A 27,095-nucleotide genomic window follows, 5' to 3' on the forward strand; every position below is an offset into this window, starting at 1 on the left:
AGCTTTTTTTTTTTTTTTTTTTGCTTTATTTTTAGTAGCTCATTTTTCAATATTGTATTTAATTCCATATAAATTACTTTCAGACTATATAATCAATTAGCTGAAGTGAAACAACAAAAGGTAGAGAAAGCAAAACAAGAAGCTTATGCCCAGAACAGAGAAAGGGCAAAAGAATTTCATAAGGTAAACAAGCCCCCTCCCTTCTTATATTTAGGGCATACCACAATAGGAACTGCTGCTTATTTTTATTTATTCTCTCCACAGAAAACACTAGAGAAACTTCGAGCCAAAAATACAGGTTGACTCTTCTTTAGAATGGTGTTTTTCTTTTAAAAGTGTGTAATTTTAAGTCAATAAATTTTTATTTAAGGAATTTCCATTGTGATTTCTTTGTTGTCCATTCCAAGAATACCCTAAAAAAGAGCATAGACATTGTTGGTTAAACATTCCCACATCTATCGATCATCATGATCACAAGTTGCTAAATAAATGTTATCTCCTCAGGAATATACAGCACTACTGAGTGACTATGGGGTCCTGTGGAGAACATCAATCTGTGGTCACTGCGTTAAGGGCTCCTGGTTTCACAGCCCCAAAAGCCCTCTTTGAAATGACCATTGTATTATATAGGTCTCAAGTACACACACATACCTTTTTAGAAGATCTGATGCTTATCTGTTTGTTTCAAGAGCCCTATAATATAATAAGAATATAGAGAATTAGAGCAATCAAGAATGAGTTCTGGAGCCATATCACCAAACTGGTGTAAACAGTGTGTGTGGTATGGCCCCAGAAAGCTAATTATCTACCATGGTGAGAATCTGAATGTTTTAAAAATCTAGGCAACATAGATAAAAAGAAAAGTATACTTGAAATGTTCCCAATAGGTTGAATGCTAGCAAAGTAGCAGATAGAAAACCTAGAGGGAATTATTTTATGGTCATGTCCACAGCAAATAAGAAACTGTATTCTAAAAGCCTTGGTAATGACCATTATACCCTGGAAAAAACATTATAAGGTAAAAAAAAAAAAAGTTACTTGCCAGATGATTTCACAATTCTCCACCTGTGAAAAAATTTATATTTAAAATGCGGTCATCATCCAATCATTTAGAGAACCCAAAATGCCCTGATCACTAACCATTATAAGGACAACCATTTTGGAAAATACATAGTATATTTAAATGTGGATGTTCAGAAAGGCTATTTTCATTCAGCCCATTCAGAGCAGTTGAACATATTGCCCATCATCATAACATAGCTAATCAGTGTTGAGCACTGATTAAATACTGAAAAATCTGATTTGGGTGCAATATGATTATTAGACTGCCTTTTTGTAACTAGTAAAAATCTTACCTAAGTTACTCAGGATTTAATTTCTTCAAGTAATTTGACTTTAGGATCCTAGGAATTGAATTGTACAATTTCATTAATCATTTCTTATCATTTTTAACATTTTTCTCAATATTTTCACTTATGAACTTAAGCAAAATGTTACAGGTCTCATTGTCACCACTGCAAGATAGATACTGTGATGGAAGCATAACCTGTGTCAATTTAGCCACATTGACCAATTCTGAACACTGATTAACAGTGCCCATTTTCATCTAGAATGAGGCTTTATAAATATTCCTCTCAAGCTTACCCAAACACTATGCAAAAGGGCTTCTATATCTGTATGAAATTTCTTTTCTGCTTACCAAATAGGAGAAAACAAACAGCCAGAAGCAATATCAACAAAGCCTTATACTTTGGGATATAGATGGATCTGCTTGGTTCTCAAGTGTTGACACCTTACAAAAAGAAAAGCATAATTCACCATTTAAGACTATTAAAATGAACTAACAAATACCTATAAAAATGCTGTATCAATAGAAATACCAGGTTTAACATGCACAAAGCCAAGAAAACCAACGATGCCAGATACTGAATTTCTATTGCACTGTCCTTTGAACACGCCAGCAGGAAGAAACTGCTGAGTGCAGATACCATGCAGTGCAGAGACTAAACTGTTGCCTCTATTCCCAAGTCTGTTGTGCTGCTGCCAAGAAATGTGATGAGGAAACTACCTTTAAGAACTCTACTGATCTGGTATATATGTGTAATAATTGTAACGCAAAAAAAAGTACATGTATGTATAAAGACAAAAAACTCTTAAATGATCCAGCCTCTCTAAATACTGAGTAGGGTATAAGGCCCTGAGTCCCATTCCCACACTAGAAATGTCAATGTCACTTGCTCAAATTGTCAAAGCCTTTCGTTTGTCAGAATGCCTTTCATTTCCTATTGAATCAACAAATCCAGGCAAACATGGTATCATGTAGAGAGCTGTCATGTAATACAAAGGAGGAAGTTAGGAAATACTTCATGTAATGTTAGAATGCCTAAGATCTTCAAGTCCTTAATAAATTAGTAAAAATTTCACTTACTTCTCTAACATAAAAATCACCAAGTTCAAATCATATTCACTCCTATAGAGAAATTACCAAATGAAAAATTTAGTGAGGGACACTATAAATATTCTAATATAAAAACCAAAACATAAGGGAAGTTTCATGTGCAGACACATATATTCATTCAGCTCTGTCAGAATAAAGTTTTAGTTCATATCTGTGTCATTCAGCAGTTGAACAGTTAAATTCATCATTTGAACTGTAATGGCATTCCAAAGGATTATACTGAATCCTACAAACTTACCTATTATCACACTCAGTACTGCAGATGTGGAATATGCCAATATCTAAGATAAAAAAGAAAAATTAGGTCTTTCATACTTTTTAATTGTCTTGTAGTTACTTCCCACAGGCCTAATAAACAGTCCTATGAGGAAAGCAAAACCACAGAATTACTCTATGAGGCGTTTCCAACGACAAGTGGCTACAAGAGAAGCCCCATCGGGATAGACCTCAATCAGTGTTTAGATAAATGGAAGACTCCAGAGGAAAACAATGATTAGCAAGAATTTCTGATGCACAACAGAACTATAGTTAAAAATGAAAAAAAAAAAAAAAGCTACTTCCATTGTAATCACAAAAAAGAACTAATTTCAAGAGTGTAGGGTATAGCTTAAGAGTACAGCCACTTGTCTACCATGTGCAAGTCCTAGAATTCCCATATCTATCCATTACCTCAAATGCAATAATTTTATAGTCCCATGGCATGGATTTGTACCAAGCTATGTAGGAGCCAAAAGTACCATCAAGTAGGTGACTTTTAGGAGTAAGTATAAATTATAGTAGTTTTTTTGAGGGGGGTTGGGGGGAGTACCAGGGTATTTGACTCAGGAGCACTAAACATCCCCCAGCCCTATGTTGTATTTTTTTAATTTAGAGACAGGGTCTCACTGAGTTGCTTAGCACCTTGCTATTGCTGAAGCTGACTCTGAACTTGCAATCCTCCTGTTTCAGCCTCCAGAACCACTGGGATTACAAACATGTGCCAGTGTGCCTGCAGAAGTTTGGTTCTTAACATGTTTTTCATCTTAAATAGACCAGTCTAATGAATTTAATGATTCTTAGATACATAAGATATTATGTACATAAGATATCTCCTCCTTTTTTATGTGGCTATGCTGTGAGCAGACAAAATAAGAAAATAAATTTGATAAATTTTTATCATTCTTATTTATGAAACCTTGTAACTAGTATAGATAACTATTGAATTTCATCCTCCCTTTTAAATATTGAGTATACTTGAACTGGGAAACCATGTTTTAAGACTTCCCAAGAAATCTTCCCAAGTAAAATGAAACTAGTACTTCAGCACTATAAAATATTTGAATCCAAGATTGCTTTCTGGCAGTCAATGTCATAATTCAAAATTAAATAAAGCCACAAGTATCTCATTAAAATGAATTAATCTAATATACTTACACCAGTTAAAATATCTTCAAACCAATGCATCATTTTCTGAAGACAGCCTTCAAAAAAAAAAAAAAAAAGCCCTTCTCTTGAATCACAATATGAAAATTGGAACATGCAATCAACAAAGCTGAAATCCTCGTTTTAGAACCTTTTCATTTATCAAACCACATCATTTTAAGCTATCTTAGATAGTATACCTGCTTATATGTATCAAAACTCATACTGAACAATGAGTTCTGGGTTGCAAAAGAGGATTTATTTTTTGCACTTGTCTACAAGTCTTTGTCCAAAAGTTAAACAAAAACACACACAAGTGCTACTGTACAATGCAGTGTATTTTAATAGAATAGCTAGCTGCTGCACAATGTTGATTACAGTAGTAAGAAAAATGGAAGTTGAAAGCAGAGCACAGTGGCACACATCTCTAATCCCAGTGACAAGAAAGAAGCGGAGATTTGAGGCCAGGCTCTGAATCCCCACCCAGTCTTAACATTTTTTTAAGAATTACTGATGTAGCTCAGTGGTAGAACACCACTTGTTTCGATCTCCACAGGGGAAAAGAAGGGGGAAAAAAAACGCCACTTTGGTATTTGTCAGTAAGAAATGTTTTAGGAAATCTAAGGAAATTGAATATTTGGTTTTATCTTTCTATTCAGGATTAAAATCTTACTAAAGTTATTCTTTACATTTGTTTTACAAAGTTATTCACAAGTTGCTTGTTATTTTCTCTTTAGGAAGTTCTTCACTGGAATTTCATCACGAGGCTTTCACATTTATGCACATTAAACTTCTTTAGTCATTTCTTCCCATGAAAAGTCACTTTTTCTGTATATTATTTACCTGCTTTGACTTCATCTCCTTTAAGGGCACTCTGTATTCTGTCCAATATTTTTGGCATTAGAAGCTCGCTTTTTAGAAAAAGCAGTTTCTTTATTATTATTCTCATGCTCTAGATATATGTTCGTCTTCTTTGGGAAGTCAGAACTTACTATAAAACAACTATCCTCCTGCATTAAAAAGAATATTAAACAATAACTAAAAGCAATTACAAATGTTTAAAGACTAGGTTACTTGAAATAAACTAAACTACATCTAGATTTTAAAAATCTAAATTAGCATCTGCATATTTTTTCTTTTAATACCCTAACACCACGCATTAAAACGTTCATAAAATTAGGGGTAGGCATGGAATGCAATGGTAGATCACTCATTTAGCATGCAAAAGTTCCTTGATCTAACCCCCCACAACAACAAAGACCAAAAAATTGAAGAGCCCATTTTCTCATTATCAATTATATAAATTAAATTATTTCCTGCCAAAATTATTGGACATAATATTCCTCCTATACTAACTTCAGCATTCCTCACGACAGGATAAAAATAAATCACTTACTACCAACTTGATATCACATTCATGTTCAAGATGTGCTGTCTCCTCATCTGCTCTGTAATATTAAAATGCATAAGTTAATGGAGGTGGAGTTATGTCTCGTGGTAAAAGCACTTGCCTAATGTGTGTTCAGCACTGGGTTTTATTCTTAGCACTATATATAAATTAATAAATAAAAATACTCTTAAAAAGGCACAACTTAATGATAAAATATTCTAATTAGTTATATATTCTGCTGACATAATTCAAACAGTAATACTAGTCACGTCTTGTTTTAATAGTGGATGTTTTGTGTGCTGAGTTCAGCTAAAATATCCTAATTAACCTACTATATGTCTATGTTTTGATGGTATCTATGTATTAATGGTAGCTGAGTGAGGTGGCACATGCCTATAAATCCAGAGAGTTGGGGAGTTGAGACAGGAGAGCCCAAAAGCCCAACAATTTGGTAAAACCCCAAAGCATAATAAAAAATTAACATGTTCTCCACTTCTATCCAAATTTCATTCTTTGTGACGAAGTAAACTCCACTGTGTATATATACCATATTTCTTCATTCATCTGCTGAATGACACCTATGCTGGTTCCATAACTTGACTATGGGGCACTTTGCTGTAATAAGCATGGGTATGACAATTAAGTACAATATGCTAATTCTTTTACATAAATATCAAGAGGTGGTATAGCTGTGTCATATGGTAGTCAATTCCTAGACTTTAGGAATCTCCATAGTGCTTTCCAAGTTGCTATAATGCAGTCCTACCATCAACTCATGGGTGTCTCTTAAGTTACATATAATCTATGCCCAAAGTTATTTTACATGATTCCACTTACACAGACTCTTCAATAGGAGAAATTGATCCATCATCATCCAAATATTTGTATCTACGACTATCAAGATCTTCTTTTTCCAAATCTTCACTAACATTCATTTGCTTCAAGGATTCCTTAAGGTGGTGTTCATACTTCAATTTTTCAATGTAGTTAAAAAATCCTCTTGCAACAGCTTGCTATTAAAAACACATTTTTGTCTTAGTCTTACAAAATTAAGGTGTCTTACTTCATGACAAAGTCAGATACTTATATTCAAAACAATTAATCATACTCTCACACACTTGAATCCTAACCATTCTGTACTTCTGAACCAAATTTACCAAATGTTTATTATAATATTCTTAAACAAAAGATTACAAAAATATTAATCCTCTCAAATAATTATAGGTTCCAGCAAGACACTTTATTAATCATGCATTCATTCAGCATTCAATTGTCAAATATACTGCTAAGTATTAGATTGTTCAGGAAGGAATTCCATCAGAAACAGCTAAACTTTAATGTCTACTACACTTTGGAGATACCAGTCCAACTTGTATTAATGCAAAAATTGGGGAATCATTTGCTTCAGGGTTATGTTTAAAGATCTGATGAAACCAAGGGATTTTATATTAAGCAGATTTGGCCTGCCATTATTCAGATTCTTAAATTCACAGAAGAAATATGCCAGGAAGAGTATACCCAGAAACACTAGTGAAGTTTGTCCTTTATGATGGAGTAGATTTTATGTGGAAGTAAATATAGAATAGTATCCTGAAAACTGGAAAGGACCTGAAAACTGGTCCAGGTATATCTTAAGACAATTCTATAAATGGCCAGGTCATTTCAGACATTTTATTTTTGTGTATCCATTACATACAAAATACTAACTTACCTCAAAGGCTAAAATTTTTCTCCAAGGTAATGGTTTTCTTTCATTCTCAGATTGTAAAAATGGGAGTCTAGATCCTTTATTTTTAATTTGTTTCTTATCTATTTGTGACCTCTTGGTTTTTCTTCTTCCTTCTGGCTCTTCCTTTGTTCTTAATTTTGGCTTGTACTTTCTCTTCCTCTTTCTTCGTTTCTTTTTCTTAAATCTTTCAAAAATAGCTTTTAAAGTCAATGGTTTTGGTTCCATAGATGAATCACTTGATGAATCTGTAACACTTTCAGGTGAATGAACAAATTTTCTAGTGGGGTTTCTTTGCCTTCTTTTAGGTGGGGAAGTAACACACTGGGTTTTAAATAAGCTGCTACCAGATGAGGAGTCGTCACTAGGAAAATGAAAAATTCTGTTATAATGCTAATTACTCTTAATACTCAATCACACATGTGCTTTTCTTCTAGGATCAACTCAGGAAAACATTCTCAGAATACCTAAATATTTTCAGAAAGGTGCAGTACCAGCTAGTCACAGGTCCTGACAACCATATCTAAAATGGCATCTAAGGAGTGAATAAAGAAAATGTGGCAAATATATACAAAGGAGTATTACTCAGCCATAAAGAATGACTTAATGACATTTGCCTGCGAATGGATGAATCTGAAGACTATCATGCTAAGTGAAGTCAGTCAGTCCCCAAAACCAAAGGACAAATATTCTTTGATATGTGTAAGCTAACCCATAATATGGAGGTGGGGAATAGTGAGGGGTAGAATACAACAGATTAGACAATGGGGAAAGGAGGTGGGGATAGGCAAAGGAAAGACAGTGGAATGAATCTGACATAATTTTCCCAGATACATATATGAAAACAGTGAATCCCATCATAAGTCCATAGGAATGAGATTCTTAACTAGAATAAGATATAAATCCATGCTTGCACAATTATATCAACATGGATTCTGCTGTCGTATAACTAAAAAGAACCAATAAAAGTTGTCTGATTTGCTGCTAGTGTCTCCTCTAAGCATACAATCTATTAGACAAAAACTGGACAATTCAGTCTGGAAGAGATACCAAGAAAATACCATCTTCCTAAGCCAAGAATATATTATAATAGATTTTGAATCAAAGTACTTGCAATAATCCAATAAACCTGGAAGGTGTCATCTGTTTTCCTTTCCAATTCCTGAAATTATCTTAACCAATTATATACAATGATTTATACTTTCTTAGTAATTCAAACACTAAACATTTTGACTGAAACTACCATTCTCCCCAGAAAGTTCATTTACCTTTGGTTTTCAACTTCCACAGCTGCATCAGACACCAGACAGTCAAGGGAATCCATTCCTGATTTATCCATCACTTCTGTTTTGACTTAAAACTGTTCTCTGAAATTATGAAAATTCAGAAAATGTGATGCAGCTTCCCTAAGCAATAAAGACTTACACAGCCAAGATATAGAAAGTTCAAGCAGTCAAGCCATGTCACTCTACATGAACCATGCAACTCTGTGAATTTAGGCAAAATAACTTCCTAAGCTTTTTAAGTTCTAGGAACAGCAATTTCTTTAAAAAACCTAGAAACTGCATTCACAGGTGCTTTCAGTTTTTACATGGTAATTAATGTGCAATTACTAATACTAATGTACAATCCAACGGCCAAATATATAATTTAAAATTCTTAAGCCTGAAATTTTCATTTACTCTGCCTTTTCATGTTCATCTCTGCATTCATATTGTCATATCTTTGATGCTGTCTTTGATATTATCTTATAATTGATGAAAACTAATTTTCAGCAAGCTAAAAACTACACAGAAACTGCCTTGGTCACCATTTTCTAATAGTATACAATAAGCAATAAAATCTTAAGACTTAAGATGTAAGATGTGTCTATTTACTGCATCTCCCGTCTTTCATTTTTCATTGTATTATCTAGTTTACTTTAAAACTGACATGTAAGCCGTGATAAATAAGTTCTAGAATGATTAACCAGTAAACTATTTCAGGTATAAAATCTCAAATTTGTGAAATAAGACAGATCCATGTGACAGTTTTCCTAAATGCAAAATCCTGTCATTACATCAACTACTCAAAAATCAACATTTGCTCCAATAATATTGTTAGGGGAAAGACAGATGAGGATGATGAGAACGTAAGATTAAGAGAACAATTCTATAAAATGGGCCCACTTTCCTGTGCTGACCCCCACATGCTTCCTTTTCCCAAAAGTATTCAACCTGCAGCCTTGCCTGGCCTAAGTGGACAGTATTTCACATTCCTCAGAAAACTGTTATCTGCAAGGAAAGTCAGGAAATATCATTGATAAGAGGATTCCAAGTTGTTCTGGAGGGTGAGACTTTGTGACCCTTTTCACGAACCAAATTGGTTTACAATAATTCCTTTTAACCATAAACCTGTAAAAATTGATTTGAGTTCTAATTAGAACTGCTCAGCTTGGGTCAAGGGAACCTAGAATTGTCACAGCAATAGGTAGTTGAAAGTCTGATGTCACCTTGCTGTAAAGTGGAGAGGTGGACCTGGGTAGGACAACTTCTCTGGGAACACTGTCCCTTCCTTTCCTCTCTTGAGAACTCTCTCCTCTAGGGGTCCGTTTATCTATCCCTTCAATAAACTCATGCCTATTATTCTGAAAACATGTCTGAAATCTTGATCGCAACAGTCAGAGTTTGAAGTGTAGGTCTTCTGGCTGCCTCAGTTTCTTGGAATGCCCCAGCTCTGTAACAGCATTAATGCGCCAGCTCAACTTTTTTGTAAATATTACTGAAATACAGCTAGCTCCAAAATCACTTTTAAAAATCTATGTAGAAAGCATCCCTACTTAGTTGTCGCTTCCAATTGTGGGATTATTTTTTGGAGGCTACGTGGCCAAATAAGACACTTAACGAAACTAACTTGTACTTGGTACCTTGCGCGGGCTGAGAAGCTCCAGGAAGCACCCAAACTCAGGCAAGAAAAATGGCGTCCACTAGGGTTAATTCACACAATAGTGACTAACCCTCTAAGATTTGCCTAGACGAGGTAACATCAATATTTTGACTCGGTAAACTACGCCGACACTATAATCGCGCTCACGAAGGTCTCAATCCAACCCCAAGGCCTGATTTCTGAGGCTAGATCCACAGCAACACGGCGTCCTGGGAAAACTACACCTGCAGCCCTTCACGCAGGCAAGGCCCGGACAGCCACCGCCTCTCCCCTACTTATCTACAAGGCCCCCCCTTCATCCACAAGCGCCGCGCTGTGGGCCTTGGGCCACATATGCGAGGCCTGCAACAGGACACCGCGACTGACTCGGGCCATGAAACCCTGGCGGTTCGCGCCCATCAGCTTCCCCGCCCGGGAACTCCAGCACACATAAGCAGCTTACCATCTCCAACCGTATGGAAGAAAAAGAACTCACCACTCTCGCGAGCTCCCTAAATGTTGGGCTGAATTCTCGCGTTACTACTTAGCTCTCGGGACGAAGAGAGTGCTGGGAAGACAGACGCGTCGGTGCACTTCCGACTCCCGCGAGGGGTGGAGCAATTGAAGCGGGCGGAGCCTAAACCCACTCAACCAGAGGAGGCGGGGTCGACCGAGGAGAGATCACCTAGGTCCGTGGGCTTCGCCCACAGTTTTGGTAAGTTTAATTGCCAAGAACATTTTAGCAAATAAGTTGTGAGGTCAAATGAACTGAATACATGTGAACAACGAGGAAGTGGGTGATTTGTTTCCGGTGAGCTTGCGTTTGCTTAAATGAGATTGTCTACTTTTGTCCTCAAACATGTCATCTGTGTTAAAATATTGGGAAAGGCTCATATTTTGATCTGACTCCAAATGTATAACATTTGTATTGAAAGCCAGTATTATTCCCTTAGTACACCCGCTTAACATCCCACTCATGTACACTTGCTACCACAGTACTTTTCTGCGCCTACCAGAAGTTCCATATTTTTAAACAAGTTATTCAGGCTGTAGCTTCCCAGGGTTAAACTTCTATTTCTAATTCGGTAGGGAAATAATATGACAGATCTTTTGAGATAGTAAAGGATATAAAGTTAGGATTATTTATTTGGATTTAACTTGAATTTTTATTCCTACTGTAAGCAGAAGAATATAAAGTGCTTTTATTGCCAGATGTGGTGGTGCACACCTATAATCCCAGCGATGTGGGAGGCAGAGGCAGGACCAACGCAGCCTCAACAACTTAGGCCCTAAGCAACTTAGTAAGACCCTATCTATAAATTGAAAAATAAAAAGGGCTGGGGATGTGGTTCAGTGATAAATCACCTCTGGTACCAAAATCTAAAAATGATAATAATAAAATGCTTTTATTATCCTCATTATAAATGAAAATGCTATTCATTGTACAGATTTTGATGTTTATAAATAAGTACATGCTAATTGCCTGATAGAGTGTGATAAAATTTAGGAAATCAGTGAAGACTACACAGTAATTATTTTCATAAAATATCTGTCAATCTATTTAATAAGAAAAAATTAAAATATCTTACTCTGAAATAATCATAGATTATTCAACTCAAAAACAGGTTTAAGATTTTAAGTATGATTATTAGAACTACTTGTCAACAGTTATGTATATTTAACTTGGGAGATTGGATTTTATTAAATAACTAAAGGACAGTAAAAATTAGTATTTGATAAATACTAAAGTAAATGTCTCCAGGCACAGTGGTGGAGCTTGTAGTCCCAGCTTTACAGAAGACTGAGGGGGGAGGATGACTGGAGCCCAGAAGTTCCAGGCCAGTATGGGCAACAAAGTGAGGCCCCCCATCTTTTTAAAAAAAAAAGTAAATTTCAAGTCTTAAATATATGCAATGGCATGTTTATAGAGCACTTGTTTAGAAGTATCATCAAAACTAGAAAACCAGCTAGTTTCTATGAAATCTATGAATCTTTGGAAATTTTTAAAAATAAATTTTTGGAAAAGTAATTCAAATGATTCTGACTTTTCATATGCTAAGTAAGCATGTTAAAACCAGAGACATTCCAGTTAATGAGATGATCTATTAACAATTTTTTTTTAGTACTGAGGATTGAACTGAGGTTACTCTTCATGGAGCTACATCCCCATCCCTTTTTTATTTTTATTTTGAGATAGGGTCTCCCTAAGTTGCCAAGGCTGGCCTCAAACTTAAAATCCTTCTGCCTCAGCTTCCTGAATCGCTGGGATTATAGGCATGTGCTACCATGTCCTGCTCTATTAACAGGACATGGTTTTTGACCAACCGTTTATTGAGAACTAAAATACACAGGGGTCAGTTTGTAGCAAAGGGTACAAAGGAGAGAAGTACAGCTTTCCAGTGAAATAATGTATTGTCCTTAACTTTAGAGCCTTGTGAACAGGCCTTACATTTGTCTAATAAATGGCAATGAAGAATATTCTAAAAGAAAAAGAATAAAACAAACAATTCCAGCAGTGCTCTTAGAAATAGAAATCTGCTTAAGAGTTTTGTCCTTAATCCTTACTGTGATTGGTCTGGAGTAGGATTCTCCACCCACTTTGTCATCATCGTCTTTTTTTTTTTTTTCCTTTTCTGCCTTCATTTTATTTATCTCCCTCTACTTGCACACATCATCACTTGAACATTTAAGGTAAGATACTAATCTCTGTAAATGTATACCTATTTATTGTAAGTTATACTAAGCATGTATTTTAAAATATCTAGGTTATCAGAATCATTGAACATGAAAACTACTTACCAAGAAAGTGTTTATTTTTGAACAAACTAAAATTTAAATTTCAGAATCTAATCGTCTATATTTCCATTCTACTAATGATTTAAATCTTCTTTTGTAAAAATGATAGCCTAAGAAATTTAATTTTTAGCTTAAATGTCAAAATAGAGTAAGAAACACATTATAGAAATATTTATATGTGTATTTTATATGCTAGCTATATATCATATATATGTTACGTAGTTATATAGACTCCAGTACTGTTATCTACAGCCATTTAGACACTTATTCACAATCCTTAATAAGTGCCTTTTGCTTCAAGATCCATATTCCTTTGACCAACCATTAGAAAATTACATGTTCAACCCAGATAGATGACCAATAAAAAGAGTCATATATATCTTCTTATATTGGTGTTTCCTCTTATTAGTCTATTTTAAATGCCAACTATTTAAAACTATTGGGCTAAAAATATAGACAATCTTAGCATAGAGTTCTTGCCTAGCATGCATGAAGCCCTGAGTTCAATTTCCAGCTCTGCAAAAAAAATAAAATAACAGGATTAAAAGAGGCCACTTACCCATTGTTCACTTGGAATATTAAATGCTAGAACTGTGGTTTCCTTTCTGTAAGGACAGAAAAGCCAAAATGCCCTTTGCCCTCATTATATAACTGAACTCTTAATGTTCACTTTCAGAACGGCAGGCACTGTTCACATCTGGTGCACTGTGAACTCTTGTGATAACTGGCCAACAGGAGCTTTGATTGTACAACCTTATACCTAAAGAAGAAAGAAAATGGCTCATTCTGAGTTTTCTTTTCATGTGCCAAGTCTAGAGGAACTTGCTGAAGGTAAAAACAATATTAACTTTGGATTTTTAAGAACTATTTTAAGAGAAAAAAGATTTTAAGATTTATATGTATCTTACTAATGTTTATCTTGTTGAAATGGTACTTCTGATACAGAATTTGCCATTTCAATATCTATTCTGTACTGTTTTTATTGAGAAACGCTTAAATTATGTCCCCTAACAAAATTAAACTCACCATTTGTAGATTCTTGATGACACCAACTTCACATGATGAAATTGACTAAAGTAACCCAAAATTTAAGTACATATTATGTCCAGAGTTGTACAACTTTGCTTTATTTCCTTTTTACCAGTTACAATTTTTGAGTGCGGGGGCGGTGCTGGATATTGAACCAAGGAGTATTTTACCTCTAATCTACATCCCCATCACGTTTTATTTTTTATTTTGAGATAGGGTCTTGTTAAGTTGCTTGGGGCTTTGCTGAATTTCTGAGGCTATCTTGAAATTTGTGATCCTCCTGCCTCAGCTTCCCAAGTTAACAGGATTACACCACACCTGGCCAAAATACCTTAGTTAGAGGCTAGGTTCTGCTGCTCCTTGTGTTGCACAAATATTTGGATTCAAATTGTTAGGAACTAGGTTTTATTCAAAGTGAGCTTTAAATGGAGATAAAAGAAACTTGGTTTCAAATTTCTATCTTTACAAAACTTTTTTTTTTTTAGTTTTGGGGATTGAACCCAGGGGCACTTAATCACTGAGCCATATCTCCAACCCTTTTTAATTTTTATTTTGAGACAGGGTTTCACTAAGATGTTTAGGACCTAACTAAGTTGCCAATGTTGGGATCCGGAAATGCTTTTAAAAGAAAAAAGGTGGGTCAGGCACTGAGGCACATGCCTACAATTCCAGCAGTTTGGGAGCTGAGGCAGGAGTATTACAAATTTTAGGCCAGCCCTGGCAATTTAGCTAAATCCTGTCTCAAAGTAGAAAATAAAAAGGCTTAGGGATATAAACAGTTAAAGCACCCCTGGGTTTGATCCCCATCCAGTATTAAAAACAAGAGAGAGAAAAGAGGTAACAAAAGGCAAAAAAAAAAAAAAAATAGACGTGTAGATTTAGTTATCCTGTGAGACAGAGAACATGTTAGGGGTGTCAGGCCAGGACAGGGGGGCAATCTCCACTCATAGCTTCCTTAGCATCCCCCAGGCCAGGGGGCACAGCTCTCCAGCTTTTACTCTCAGTTTGAGGAAATACAGAGGCAGAAAAATATATTAGAAACTTGCTTTAATTTCAGAGGAGTCCTTAATTGCAGTATTTCATTTTGATCCTTAAAAATACATTGCTCCCAATGCGATGGTGCACACCTGTAATCCCAGCAGCTCAAAAGAGAATTGCGAGTACAAAGCCAGCCTCACCAAAGGCAAAGTGCTAAGCAACTCAGTGAGACCCTGTCTAAATAAAATACAAAATAGGGCTAGGGCACTATTCAGTGGTCGAGTGTCCTTGAGTTCAATCCCTGGTACTGAAAAAAAAAGTACATTGCTCTTTGGATTTATAACTGTGACACCTATTCTGTTTTACATTTATACTATGACATATCTACAAGAAAGTGCACTTATCTTGAGGTATAGCTTATTTAATGTTTACATGTAACTGCTGTCCAAATCAAAATCTAAAATGTTTTTCATATCCCAAAAGACTCCTTCATGGAGCTTCCCAATGTCTTTATCCTGAGAGGTAACCACTGTTTTTACTTTTATCACCGTGGATCAGTTGCCTATTTGAAATACATAAAGTTAAATCATACAGTCTTTACTCTTGTTGTGTCTGGCTTCTTTTGCTCAACATTTTGTCTGTAGTCTTCCTTGTGTTGCATGTGATTGCCTACTTTTTAAAGAGTTTAAATATTTACACTTTAATAAGTTTTTGGAATCTCCCTTAAAGAAAGGTGGTCCTCACCTGAGTGTAGTCTTTTTATCTTCAGAAGTTTATAATCACCGTGGATAAGATTATGTTTGTGTCTTATATTATAACTTTGGATTATGTCAAAGTCTAAGTTCATAAGTAAGACTATTTCTTGGTTGATGGTATAGCCCAGTGGTAGAGCCTGTGCTTAGCATGCCTGAGGCCCAGGGTTCAATCCCTAGGACCGGAAAAAATAAAAATAGAAAACCATTTCTGCACTCTTTTTTTATTACACAAGTTTAGGTTAGGAATGTGATGCGGAAAATTTGATATATGATGGCCAAATTTTTCCCTATTGTTAAATAACCCTTTTTCTTCTCTTTATTAGTTATGCAGAAGGGACTAAAAGATAACTTTGCTGATGTCCAAGTGTCTGTAGTTGATTGCCCTGATTTGACTAAGGAACCATTTACCTTTCCTGTAAAAGGTAAGCAGTTTTTGCAATATGCTTCTGGTTTTTACTTGTAATCATTTTTTTGAAACCAGTGTTATTTTTATCTATGAATAAAGGATATTTTCATAGCTTTTAGGCTAAATTGTGCATAATTTTTGTGCTCTTGTTTTTTGGTGTTGGTGAAATTTCATTTTGTAACCTTGTGGAAAAAGATTGTATTTTGTAATTTTTGTAACTTCCTTGGTTATATAATATACAATAGGCTAGAATATTGGTAACACATGAGAGTTTTGTTCAAATTACTGTTAGGGAAACTTACTTTAATTTTTGTTTTTATTTATTTATTCAGGACCAGAAATAATCTTAAAAGGCTTATTTAATGTTTGGTATAAGTACTAGGTCCAGTAGATGTGAAAACTGAGGTTGAGAGAGAGTAAACTCTGTGTGAATCATAATCAGGATTTGAATGCAGGTCTGTATGCTTTAGAAATCTAAACTTCTCCTAATATAACCTACTATATGAGGAATTTGGAGATAATACAGTGTTGTTTTACTATGAAATTGATATATTTGTTAAAAAATAGTTTGCCATAGAATTCCTGAACTCTAGTTCTCTCTACCACATAAGAATTTAATTAACCTGAGTAAACCATTTAATTTATCTCAGCCTCAGATACATGAACATAAGGGGACTTTAGTTGAACGTTCTTGTTGGGTCTTTTCACTTTAAGCAGTCTTTAACTAGAACTGTAAACTCCAGCAGGTTTGTTTCCAAATGGCAATTTCTCTTAGCACTGTGAAATCATTCACAATATTTTTGGATAGCCATATTTCTTCTATAGGAAGGAGTGATATATTCTCCTTACTAGTTAATTAATTAAAATAAAATAAAAATCAGAAAACATAGAAGAATACAGGGAAGAAAAAAACGGTTAATCTTAATTGTGTCTTCCAAAGGCTATACCTGGAAAAAACTTCTGATCAATCATATGAGAGTCAGGAAATGATAGTACTGGAAGCCAGGGGTTTGTGTGTGTGTGTGTGTGTGTGTGTGTGTGTGTGTGTGTGAGAGAGAGAGAGAGAGATCTTTCTCAAACATGGTTAGATATTTTCTATGTGAATTGGTCTCACTCAGGTCACTGATAGCCTTGGTTTGTTTATGAGTATTACTTCATCTCTACATATTTCATAGTTTCATAGTTTGGCCATCACTGCCTGACATTTTACCTTTAGTGATCTCTCCTCTCTCTCTGGTTTCTCTTGTTGTGTCTGGCATCTTTTGCTCAACATTTTTTTCTCTTCTTCCTTGGTTCCTACCTCCTTCCTTATTTTTTCCTAGCTCCTTTCTCTTTATAGCAGGCTCTTAAGTATTGATATTTGCCAGAATTGTTTCTTATCATCTTATTTTGTGTACTCTCTCTTGAGGTTTTTTTTTTTGTGTGTGTGTGTGTGTGTGTATACTCACTTGTGGTTTTAATTACCGACTAGATACAACGAAATCTGTTCCACCCAAATATCTACAGATCAGTATTTCTACTGCCAGTAGAACATATCCTCCTATATATATTAAGGACAAGTCAACACATCTAAAATTTAACTCATTACTTCACTCTAGATGCTTATTTCCTTTCTTCTTTCTATATTTTCCTTTTCTCCATCTCTACAGTCTCCATTTTGAGCTATTATTTGTCTTTTCCCTGGACTATAAATAGAGTCACCTAATTGTTCCTTTAGGCTTCACCTTCACTATCACTTATGAGTAGAGTCTTATCTATTCATAAGCTCTGCTTATTCGTGAAAAACATTTCCTATATCCCCAACTACAAAAGGGACCTATAAAATTCTACATCTACCCCTCTGCATAGCTGAAGAAATAGAGCAATCATATCTACTTTACTATGTAATATGTGAGCAGGAAACTGTCAAGACCACTTTTTCTCAAACAAAAGGTAGTTTATTTTCTACCCTACACTTAAAAGAAAAGTGCCTTCTCCTAAATTGTGTCTACATATTTCATAGTTTGGCCATCACTGCCTGAGTGACTAGGTTAAACCTCAGATGAATCCACAGCCTTGTACTTTGATGATAATTAAAAATGTAGGAAGACTGGGGTGTAGTTCATTGGTAGAGTGTGTTCTAAGTAGGCATAAGGCCTTGGGTTCAATCCTCAGCACCAGAAAAGAAAAAAAAAAATCTAAGTAGAAAATATCTAGCACCTAAAGTTATCTTTAATTACTTATCATGAGTATAAACAATCTTGGGAATAAGTAATTTATAAGAGGATCTTGCAATATGGACCTAAAGAACATATATTCTACCAGAGAAAAATGTTTTAAATTTTAAAAAGATTTTAACCATAAATAAAAATAAAAAGACAAGAGATCAAACAGCCACTAAAAAATAGTTTTTAAAGGTTTAAGACTAATTTGAGAAACCTCACCCAATCCAAACTTTGACTCCAATTCTAGCCCTCACCCTATCATCAACTTTCAGTTGCCTTTATGCTGTCACCTCTATCAAGCCATACTTAGTCATGATGGTATTGGAGACACAGGTACTTAAAATAGAACAGGAGTACTAGCTACTTATATCTTCTAAACCTGCTATTTGCAAAACTATGAGACTGAAGAAATTATTTATTCTTAATAATTTGATGACTTCCATCATTTTATATGTAAATTATATTTGCCTATTTTTAAGATGGCTTGTGTTTTTTAGGCATCTGTGGGAAAACTAGAATTGCAGAAGTAGGAGGTGTGCCTTACTTAATTCCTCTTGTAAACAAAAAGAAAGTAAGTGTATTTTACTCTTCATATTCATATGAAGGTTGTAGAACTTGGTTGATTCATATTTATTATCAGAAGACCTGTTGATCAATGTGGCAGGGATAGAAATACTAATGGACTCAGTAATAAAAAATAAACCAGGAAATTTTTATAAGTTAAGATTTAAATAATTTTCTTCTTCTTTTTAGGTTTATGATCTGAATATAATTGCAAAAGAAATCAACTTGCCTGGAGCCTTTATTCTTGGAGCAGGGGCAGGCCCATTTCAGACTCTTGGGTTCAATTCTGAGGTAAGCTTATATATAATTATTTTATTTTATTGATTTGACTTTTGGTTTGTCCTTTTCCATTTAATTCCCTACCAAAAAAGCCCACTTTCTGAGTGTTGTGGGTGGTAGATATCGTATCTCTCCAGATTGGCACTGCTTGATATGGATTTGGACAATATCACATGTTCTAATTGATCTAGCTGTAAAGAAACACTAATCTTTAGTTTCAGTTTCTCTTAGGGACTAGGTTAAACCTCAGATGAATCCACAATCCTAAGGTATCCTGCTGAAGGCCTTGAAATGTAAAAGATTTTTATCATTATGTATTTTTAAACATTTTTTTGGTTGTAGACAGACACAATATCTTTGTTTGATTTAATTTATTTATGAGTGCTGAGGATTGAACCCAGTGCCTCATGCATGCAAGGCAAGCACTCAACTACTAAGCTACAACCCCAGCCCTAGATTTTTATCATTATATATTATAGGATTCCATGCTTCTCTATAAATCTTTGCTTTTGATATAAAGGCAATTTTGGATTAGAAGAGTGGAATATTTCATGATGTAGTCACCTCTTTACAAATAGTAGGAAACTATTAAAATAGTATGATGGTTATTGATCAAAGTTAATAGCTATTACTAGTGTATGTCATTTATGCTGAATAATGTTAATCACTATTAATACTATTAATATTATAATATATTATTACTTAGTATAGGTGATATATACCAGTAATATATAATATATAATACTTGTTTGTGTAATCTTAAAATATCACTATTACTTCATATATCCTGACTACAAAACTAAATGACCTCTTTCGTCTGTCCATAATAGATGTGACTCTTAGTAGTCATACAAGTTCCAGTATTTAAGATAGAAAAAAGGGTTAAAATTTTAAGTTGAACATTTTCAAGCGAATATTCCAATTTATATCAACAATATAACAAATATTGTAGACATTTTATAAAGTATCTTTTCCAGTGTTTTGTATTTAAAATTAGATGCTTCATATCCCCACATTTTGGGGAAGTATGTTTCTTTCTTTTGTGTGTGTGTGTGTGTGTGTGTGTGTGTGTTTCTGGAGACTAATCATGTATTCTCATTAAAATTTGAAATGAATGTCTTAAAGTCTGAGATAAAATATGTTGTTACATGACTCAAGATACCCTCTATGCACAGAGATACTAAGATTGACTAATTTTTTTTTTTCAGTTTATGCCAGTTATTCAAACAGAAAGTGAACACAACCCTCCTGTGAATGGAAGTTACTTTGCTCGTATTAACCCTGCAGATGGAGGATGCCTATTACAGAAATACAGCCAGAAATACCATGATTTTGGATGTGCCTTACTGGCTAATCTTTTTGCCAGCGAGGGCCAACCTGGCAAGGTGATTTTGTCTATAAAAACACAGAAGTCTTTAAATGTTCTCAGATAGCTAAAACTTAGAATTTTTATTGCCCTAAATATGGTTTTTCTAAGAAAATCAGAGGTACTACAGTCAAAGGTCTTTATTTAACCCAGTTATGAAAGATTCAGAATAGTATAGGCAGAGTAAAAGTCTTATCTAAAATCAATGTTAATAAATATTTAATAGGCAATACCTTTTTCTAACTAATTTGGGAAGTGAATCATTTATATGAACTTTGTGGCTAAATAAATAATGTCTACTTACAGGTATTAAATAGGAAATTTGCTTATTCCTGACTGGTAACATGTTGTGTTAGATAGAAATGGGGGTAGCAAAACATTAGAGCGAAAGAAGGATAAGGATAATTAATGTCTCACTTCATATTTTCTTTTCTAATATTTTTTAAATTGTCGATGGCCCTTTATTTTATTTATTAATTTATTTATATGTGGTGCTGAGAATCTAACCCAGTGCCTCACACATGCTAGACAAGCGCTCTACCACTGAGCCACAATCCCAGCCCCTCACTTCATATTTTCTTTTGATTAGTGCACAAAAAATTGATTTCAGTGTTGGTATTTGTGAGGACTCTCAGATTTTGTAAGATATAGCCACCCCAATTACTTTGAGAAATGAGGTAGTGAAGTAAAAATACCTAATAAAATAGAGAAAACAAAGTCCAGTATTTTACAGGAAGTGAGAAAATTTAATCATTTTTCCTTTACCCCATTTACCAGAGGTTTAACCCTTCAAGCTAGGGAATTCTCAGCCTTTTATCCCCTTGACATATATGTTAAGAGTCTCTACAGTTCAGTGTAGCACTTAATTCAAGAAAATATGAATTTATTTATATTATTATTATTAACTTATTTATTTATTAAAGTTATATATAATAATGTATGTGTGTATATACAGGACTGTGTGTGTGTGTGTGTATAATATACATATGGTTGATGAAGACTCAGGGGATTGAGACACCTCAGCTTACATTTGGATATACTAAGCAAACAGAATATTGCTTGATGGTATTAAGTTATACCATGTTATATTTAGTAATTAAATAAAATTTTACAGCTTATCCAATATAATGTATATTTATATCTTCTATAGGTCATTGAGGTAAAAGCCAAACGAAGAACTGGACAACTTAACTTTGTGACTTGTATGAGACAAACTCTGGAAAAACAATATGGAGACAAGCCTGTAGGGATGGGAGGTACTTTTATAGTTCAGAAGGGAAAAGTAAAGGCTCACATTATGGTAAGGGCCTATGTATGTATACTCTTATGTATGGATATATACATGTGCACATGCTTAAATTAATATCTCAGAATTTTTAAATACATTGGGAATTCTACCTTTAAATATACCCTAAACAAATCCTTTTGTTGTGAGTATATTACTTAAAAGTTTAAATGACAATACTGTAAGTCATAATACTAAATAATGATGAGGTAAAGTTCTTTTTTCACATTACTGTATTGGAACTTTTTTTTCAATGTGCTTGTTTGTAAGATCGAGATTTTTTTTTTCTTCTTTTTGAGGTACTGGGGATTTAAACTCAGGGATGCTCTACCACTGAGTGACATCCCAGATCTTTAAAAAAAAAAAATTTTTTTTGAAACAGAGTCTTGCAAAATTGCCTAGGCTGGTCTTAAACTTGGAATACTGCTATTTCAACCTCCTTAGTCATTGGGATTACAGGCATGCACAACTACACTTAGCTATTTATTTTGCTGTTGTTGACTATGCTTTTGGTGTCATAGCTAAGAAATCATGACAAAACCCAATGTCATGAAATTTTCCACTGTTTTCTCCTAAAAGTTTTAGCTCTTACATTCAGATCTTTGATCCATTTGAATTAATTTTTATATCGGTATAAGGTAAGTGTCAAACTTCATTCTTTTTTTTGTACCAGGGATTGAACCCAGGGGTACTTTTCCACTGAGCCATTTCCCCACCATTTAAAAAAAAAAAAAAAAAAAACATATATTTTATTTAGAAACAGGGTCTCACTGAGTTGCTTCGGGCTTTGCTAGGTTCCTAAGGCTGGCTTTGAACTCACAATCCTGCTGTCTCAGCCTCCCAAGCCACTGGGATTACAGGCATGCTCCACCAACCTCATTCTTTTACATGTGGATATGTAGTTTTCCCAGCAACATTTGTTGAAAAGACTGTTGTTTTCTCATTGAATATTATTGGCATCCTTGTTAAATCATTTGACCCTATATTCAAGGATTTATTTCTGGCCTCTCTAGTCCGTTGATCTGGCTGTCTGTCTTTATGCAGTAATGCAGTTTTGATTACTGAGGCTTTGTAGTTTGCTTGTTTGTAGTACTGGAAATTGAACCTAAAGTCCCTCTGTTGCTGATCCATGCTTCCAACCCTTCTTTATTTTATTTTGAGACAGTCTTGCTAAAAAGCAGGGGCTGGTCTTGAACTTTCAATCTTCCTGGCCCAGCCTCCAGAGTTGCTGGGACTATAGGTGGGTGCCACCATATGCAACTTGGAGTAACTTTTGAAACCAAGAATGTGAGATCTCTAATTTTTTTTCAAGTTTGTTTTTAAAAAATGGGGTTTTTTTGGGGGGGGGAAACAGTCTTGCTTATGTTGTGTAGGGTGGCCTTGAATTTGCCATATTCCTGCCTCTGGCTCCAAAGTAGGTGCAATATTACAGGCATGCATGTGTATCACTGAACCAGGCTAGTATTGATTTCTTCTAAGTATCCAATTCCTAAACACAGGATGCCTTTCTATTAATTGGAATCTTCTTTAATTCAGCAAAAATTTGTAGTTTTCAGTATACAAGTCTTTTACCTTCTTGGTTAAGTTTATTTCAAAGTATTTTATTCTTTTTTGATGCTTCTACCCAATTTTAGTGTCTTGCTTTCCTCACCCCTTGTTACTTAATAATCATGGCATTTAAGATTAGGATGGTGGGGCTGGGGTTATAGCTCAGTGATAGAGTACTTGTTGGGATCAATCTCAATCCCCACCCAGCACCACACACACACACACACAAAAAAAAAAAAAAAAAGAAAGAAAGGAAATATATACTCAGGAAAACTGAAAAATAAAACTAGGAGGTTGAAGGTATGGCTCAGTGATAGATAGAGCACTTACCTAACTTGTCTAGAATGTGCAAGTCTCTGGGTTTGATCCCTGATTTTAACAACAACAAAAAAAAGATACTAAATGCTAAGTGAAATAAGCCAGTCCTCAAATACCAAAGGCCAGATGTTCTCTCTGACATATGAATCCTAACACACAATGAGGGTGGGGGGATAAAAGTCCATTGGATTAAACAATGAGGAATGAAGAGAAAGGAGGGGGCATGGGATTAGAAAAGACAGTAGAATAAATCAGACATAATTTTCCTATGTTCATATATGAATACATGACCAGTGAAATTCCATATCACGTTCAGCCATGAGAACAGGATCTTAATTAGGATGTTATACTCTATGTATAATGTGTCAAAATACACTCTATTATCATGTATACCTAAAAAGAACAAATAATAAAAAAATAGTCAATGGTCAACTCTCATCCTTTTTTTTACCTTTATTCATTCCTAAATTTTAGTTTGTACAACTGGTTACCCTTTGGAAAACTAGAGTATTTTATTTAACTGATGCCAAAAGCAATGGAATTATAAGAAGGCTTAAACATTTTAACTTAATGAAATCATGTTTTTAAATTTTTAAATTCTAAATAATATTCAATATGTTTACGTGTTTAATGGTGTTTTATTGTAGCCTGCAGAATTTTCTTCCTGCCCATTGAACTCTGATGAAGAAGTGAATAAATGGTTGCATTTTTATGAGATGAATGCTCCTTTGGTTTGTCTACCAGTTTTTGTTTCCAGAGACCCAGTAAGTCCTTGTTTATCTTTAACATTACAATTATAATGCTTGAATTTTAGAATATTCCTTTAGACTTATGTACCTTTTGGGTTCTTGTTATCTAAGAACCAGGTTGTCTATAAAATTATCTTGAAAATTAAGGGCGAAGGTGGCTTACCACCCTATGTTAGCCAGAGCAGGATTTTTCCAGGGATGGAACCCAGGGGCACTTAAACACTGAGCCACATCCCAGCCCTTTTTATTTTGAGGCAGGGTCTCACAAAGTTGCCTAGGGCATCACTAAGTTGTTGAGGCTGGCCTCCAACTTGCAATCCTCCTGTCTCAGCCTCCCAAGTCACTGATATTGTAGGTGTACGCCACCATGCCTCGTAAAGGTGTTTTAATAGCACCTAAAGTCTTGCTATTAAATAGAATAGCAAGAATCACAACTAAGATTCAGGTCTCCTATCATGTTCTTTGGTGTTCTAATACTACACACTGGAAAAAATTAATATAGACTGATTCAAAGCCAAGTATCTATAAAAATACTGATTGGTCATATATTTTGATCCAATATTATTACATATCTAGGATTTAATCTTTAAATATATGCTGTGTAAAATGGTTAATTAAAAGGTTATTAATAACAACATTGTTATAATAGCACAAGATTTGGAAATAATGTAAATGTCAGTTGAAAAGTAACAAAATAAGGAAGCTCTTATGGTCTGATAGACATTATGTCAAAGCTATATTGTTAAGTGAAAAAAGCAATAGCAGAAAGGTGCACAGAGAGCTACAATTTGAGTGAAAAAAGTAAAAGTAAATATTTCTGGAAGGATACACATGGATCTGTTTCCATTTTTGCCTGTAAGGAAAGGAAATAACCAGTGAGGATAAGAGAGAAGAAGACACATTTAATTGAATATATCCTTTTGCATGCTTTGATTTGAAATCATGTGAATGTAATGCCTATCTAAAATATAAAAACAGGTCTGGGTATTGTGGCACATGCCTATAATTCCAGCAACTCAGGAGGCTAAGGTGGGGGATCATGAGTTTAAGGTCAGCCTGAGCAACACAGCAAGACCCCATCTCAAAAACAGAAAAAACTAGTCCAAGCACCTTGAGAGACAAAGGGAGGAGGAACACAAATTCAAGATGAGACTCAACAATTTAATGAGACCTTGTCTCAAAATAAAAAAAATAAAAAGGTCTGGGGGTGTAGCTGAGTGGTGGAGTGTCACTACCACAAAATTAGAAAGAAAAAACAAAACAACAAAAAAACATGAGCTAGGTATATAGCTTGGTGATAGAGCACTTGCCCAGCATGCAGGAGGTCCTGGGTTTCCTTGGCACTACAAAAAATAAATACATAAATAAGTAAATAAAAACTTTGTAATATAAATTAAAAAATTTATCCTCACTCATTAAACAAATTCTCATTAAAATAATTTGAGTATATACTAACTTTTCTGTTGCCCTAGGGATTTGATTTGCGACTGGAACACACTCATTTTTTTAGTCATCATGGAGAAGGTGGACACTATCATTATGACACGACTCCAGATATAGTGGAATATCTTGGATACTTCTTACCTGCAGAGTTTCTCTACCGCATTGATCAACCAAGAGAGACCCATTCAGTTGGACGAGATTAAATCATCTTATGCTTAACGAATAAATAAGTTAATTAATTAATTCATTACTAATATAAAATCCAATAGAAATTATCTCATCACTTAAAACCCTTTTTTTGTCTTTGAAATGACACTGTATTCTATATTATTTCACAGGTATATATCTGAGAGAGATTATTGGGAACAGAGATACATTTGAGATGGTCTTTTTTTTTTTAATGCTCACATAAATTTATTGAGCCAACCGCATTTTTTAAAAATTCTATAATATCAAGCAAAGTCTATCATGTTTATATCTCAAATATAAATATGATTAGGAATCATGATTATTCCTACTAATAGCATTAACTTACATTTGTATAATGTTCATTTTTTCAAATTAAGTCTTAAAACTGCTAAATAGATTATTTCTAGGCATTAGCAAAATCAGTTTAGAAATGTTGATGGTTAAAGCCAGGCATGGTAGCACATGTCTATAATCCCAATAACTTGGGAAGCTGAGGTAGGAGGATCGCAAGTTCAAAGCCAGCCTCAGCAACTTACAGAGGCCTTTGAGCAACTTAACAAAACCCTGTCTCAAAATAAAAAATACAAAGGGCTGGGGATGTAGCTCAGTGGTTAAGCACTACTGGGTTTAACCCTGGTACCAAAAAAGAAAGAAAGAAATGCTTATGGTTGAATCTTTGTATTGAATTTTAAAAATCCATTCCAGAAATCAGAGTATAATTTTTTTTTCATGGAACAAGGTAAACAAAGTAAGCCCTTCATCTTTTTCATGAAGTTAAACCATACTCAGAAGTTTGCAATTTGCCTTTCACAAACATTAGTTAGCAACAAAATGGTTAGCCATGATTCTTCCCTTGTTCTGATTGCCATGTGGAAGCAGTTTGTTGGTTATTTGCAGTAAGAGAAAGGAAAAGAAACAGCATCAAAATACAAAATTTATGTGAGCATACTTTAATTTTCAATAAGGCTACTGCTGAAAGTGACTAATGCCCTTCATGAAATATAAAATTATATTCAATTACTGATTATATGGTTGCCTTTGATATTCTTCTATAATAATCATTACCTAGAAAATCAACTCTCTATTCTTGCTAATGCCAAAAATGTGCAAATTTAGGTGCTTTAATTTAGTACTAAGCACACTTCAAATAATATTTTGGACTGTTTATTTTCAGTTTTAGCTGTAACATGTGAGTATAAATCTGTGCTATTTTTAAATAAGCACTATTTTGAAGCAATGAAATTAATAAAGAAATAAAAAGAAATTAATAAAAATTTTGTATTGATAATGTCCTTTTAATCTTTCCT

General features: G+C 34.4%; 3 protein-coding genes and 8 non-coding genes across 26 annotated transcripts in view; 2 read left to right on the forward strand and 9 right to left on the reverse strand.

Annotated features, from left to right (window-relative positions):
* The window catches only part of Cep295 (centrosomal protein 295), a 58,213-nt gene extending 57,840 nt beyond the window's left edge, over window positions 1-373 (forward strand). For 4 of the 5 annotated variants that reach the window (XM_071616603.1, XM_071616604.1, XM_071616608.1 and 1 more), the window contains one exon: window positions 84-373. In XM_071616603.1, the coding sequence (XP_071472704.1) occupies window positions 84-303 (220 nt within the window). In that variant the 3' untranslated portion in view covers window positions 304-373. The remainder of the gene's footprint in view (window positions 1-83) is intronic. The other variant, XM_071616605.1, reaches the window with a different exon arrangement.
* Taf1d (TATA-box binding protein associated factor, RNA polymerase I subunit D) lies at window positions 4-10,453 on the reverse strand. Of its 10 annotated transcripts, none has more exons than XM_071616617.1 (12): window positions 10,376-10,453; window positions 8,244-8,342; window positions 6,961-7,339; window positions 6,087-6,262; window positions 5,256-5,307; window positions 4,703-4,869; window positions 3,872-3,918; window positions 2,697-2,739; window positions 2,429-2,470; window positions 1,700-1,792; window positions 652-1,403; window positions 4-413 (listed from the first exon to the last, which is right to left on the reverse strand). In XM_071616617.1, the coding sequence occupies exons 2-6, from the start codon at window positions 8,312-8,314 to the stop codon at window positions 4,723-4,725; spliced, it is 825 nt and encodes a 274-aa protein (XP_071472718.1). In that variant the 5' UTR covers window positions 8,315-8,342; window positions 10,376-10,453; the 3' UTR covers window positions 4-413; window positions 652-1,403; window positions 1,700-1,792; window positions 2,429-2,470; window positions 2,697-2,739; window positions 3,872-3,918; window positions 4,703-4,722. The 10 variants fall into 10 exon arrangements, with proteins under 10 accessions (XP_071472718.1, XP_071472719.1, XP_071472720.1 ...); XM_071616618.1 differs by having other exon boundaries at window positions 652-693; window positions 1,043-1,065; window positions 1,356-1,403; window positions 1,700-2,739; XM_071616619.1 differs by lacking the exon at window positions 2,429-2,470.
* On the reverse strand, window positions 489-617 carry LOC114105089 (small nucleolar RNA SNORA25). Its single transcript, XR_003584941.1, has one exon. It is a non-coding gene; the product is annotated as a small nucleolar RNA SNORA25 (small nucleolar RNA).
* LOC114105091 (small nucleolar RNA SNORA32) lies at window positions 873-992 on the reverse strand. The gene has a single exon (XR_003584943.1). It is a non-coding gene; the product is annotated as a small nucleolar RNA SNORA32 (small nucleolar RNA).
* Window positions 1,188-1,260, reverse strand: LOC114105103 (small nucleolar RNA Z40). The gene has a single exon (XR_003584953.1). It is a non-coding gene; the product is annotated as a small nucleolar RNA Z40 (small nucleolar RNA).
* LOC114105090 (small nucleolar RNA SNORA1) lies at window positions 1,489-1,619 on the reverse strand. The gene has a single exon (XR_003584942.1). It is a non-coding gene; the product is annotated as a small nucleolar RNA SNORA1 (small nucleolar RNA).
* Window positions 1,861-1,999, reverse strand: LOC114105088 (small nucleolar RNA SNORA8). The gene has a single exon (XR_003584940.1). It is a non-coding gene; the product is annotated as a small nucleolar RNA SNORA8 (small nucleolar RNA).
* Window positions 2,581-2,652, reverse strand: LOC114105099 (small nucleolar RNA SNORD5). The gene has a single exon (XR_003584950.1). It is a non-coding gene; the product is annotated as a small nucleolar RNA SNORD5 (small nucleolar RNA).
* On the reverse strand, window positions 2,779-2,910 carry LOC114105092 (small nucleolar RNA SNORA18). Its single transcript, XR_003584944.2, has one exon. It is a non-coding gene; the product is annotated as a small nucleolar RNA SNORA18 (small nucleolar RNA).
* Window positions 4,053-4,180, reverse strand: LOC114105096 (small nucleolar RNA SNORA40). Its single transcript, XR_003584948.1, has one exon. It is a non-coding gene; the product is annotated as a small nucleolar RNA SNORA40 (small nucleolar RNA).
* A 62-nt stretch (window positions 10,454-10,515) lies between the features above and the next one.
* Window positions 10,516-26,813, forward strand: C9H11orf54 (chromosome 9 C11orf54 homolog). Of its 3 annotated transcripts, none has more exons than XM_071616611.1 (10): window positions 10,527-10,594; window positions 12,003-12,570; window positions 13,352-13,506; window positions 15,761-15,859; window positions 18,545-18,618; window positions 18,801-18,902; window positions 20,099-20,275; window positions 21,407-21,556; window positions 24,055-24,171; window positions 25,629-26,813. In XM_071616611.1, exons 3-10 carry the CDS (start codon window positions 13,452-13,454, stop codon window positions 25,800-25,802), a joined length of 948 nt encoding a protein of 315 aa, XP_071472712.1. In that variant the 5' UTR covers window positions 10,527-10,594; window positions 12,003-12,570; window positions 13,352-13,451; the 3' UTR covers window positions 25,803-26,813. The 3 variants fall into 3 exon arrangements, with proteins under 3 accessions (XP_027807174.1, XP_071472712.1, XP_071472713.1); XM_071616612.1 differs by having other exon boundaries at window positions 12,003-12,153; XM_027951373.2 differs by lacking the exon at window positions 12,003-12,570 and having other exon boundaries at window positions 10,516-10,594.
* Window positions 26,814-27,095: the final 282 nt, after the last annotated feature.

This window comes from Marmota flaviventris, chromosome 9 (assembly GCF_047511675.1).
Source record: "Marmota flaviventris isolate mMarFla1 chromosome 9, mMarFla1.hap1, whole genome shotgun sequence".
NCBI classification, from domain to species: domain Eukaryota; kingdom Metazoa; phylum Chordata; class Mammalia; order Rodentia; family Sciuridae; genus Marmota; species Marmota flaviventris.

Coding starts and splice junctions, on each gene's coding strand:
- Taf1d (XM_071616622.1), bottom strand. CDS start 8,314: ATGGATAAATCAGGAATGGATTCCCTTGACTGTCTGGTGTCTGATGCA. Junction 7,340..8,243: donor GTGGAAGTTGAAAACCAAAG/GTAAATGAACTT, acceptor TCATTTTCCTAG/TGACGACTCCTCATCTGGTA. Junction 4,870..5,255: donor AATGTGATATCAAGTTGGTA/GTAAGTGATTTA, acceptor TTTTTAATGCAG/GAGGATAGTTGTTTTATAGT.
- C9H11orf54 (XM_027951373.2), top strand. CDS start 13,452: ATGGCTCATTCTGAGTTTTCTTTTCATGTGCCAAGTCTAGAGGAACTT. Junction 13,507..15,760: donor TCTAGAGGAACTTGCTGAAG/GTAAAAACAATA, acceptor TCTCTTTATTAG/TTATGCAGAAGGGACTAAAA. Junction 20,276..21,406: donor GCGAGGGCCAACCTGGCAAG/GTGATTTTGTCT, acceptor TATCTTCTATAG/GTCATTGAGGTAAAAGCCAA.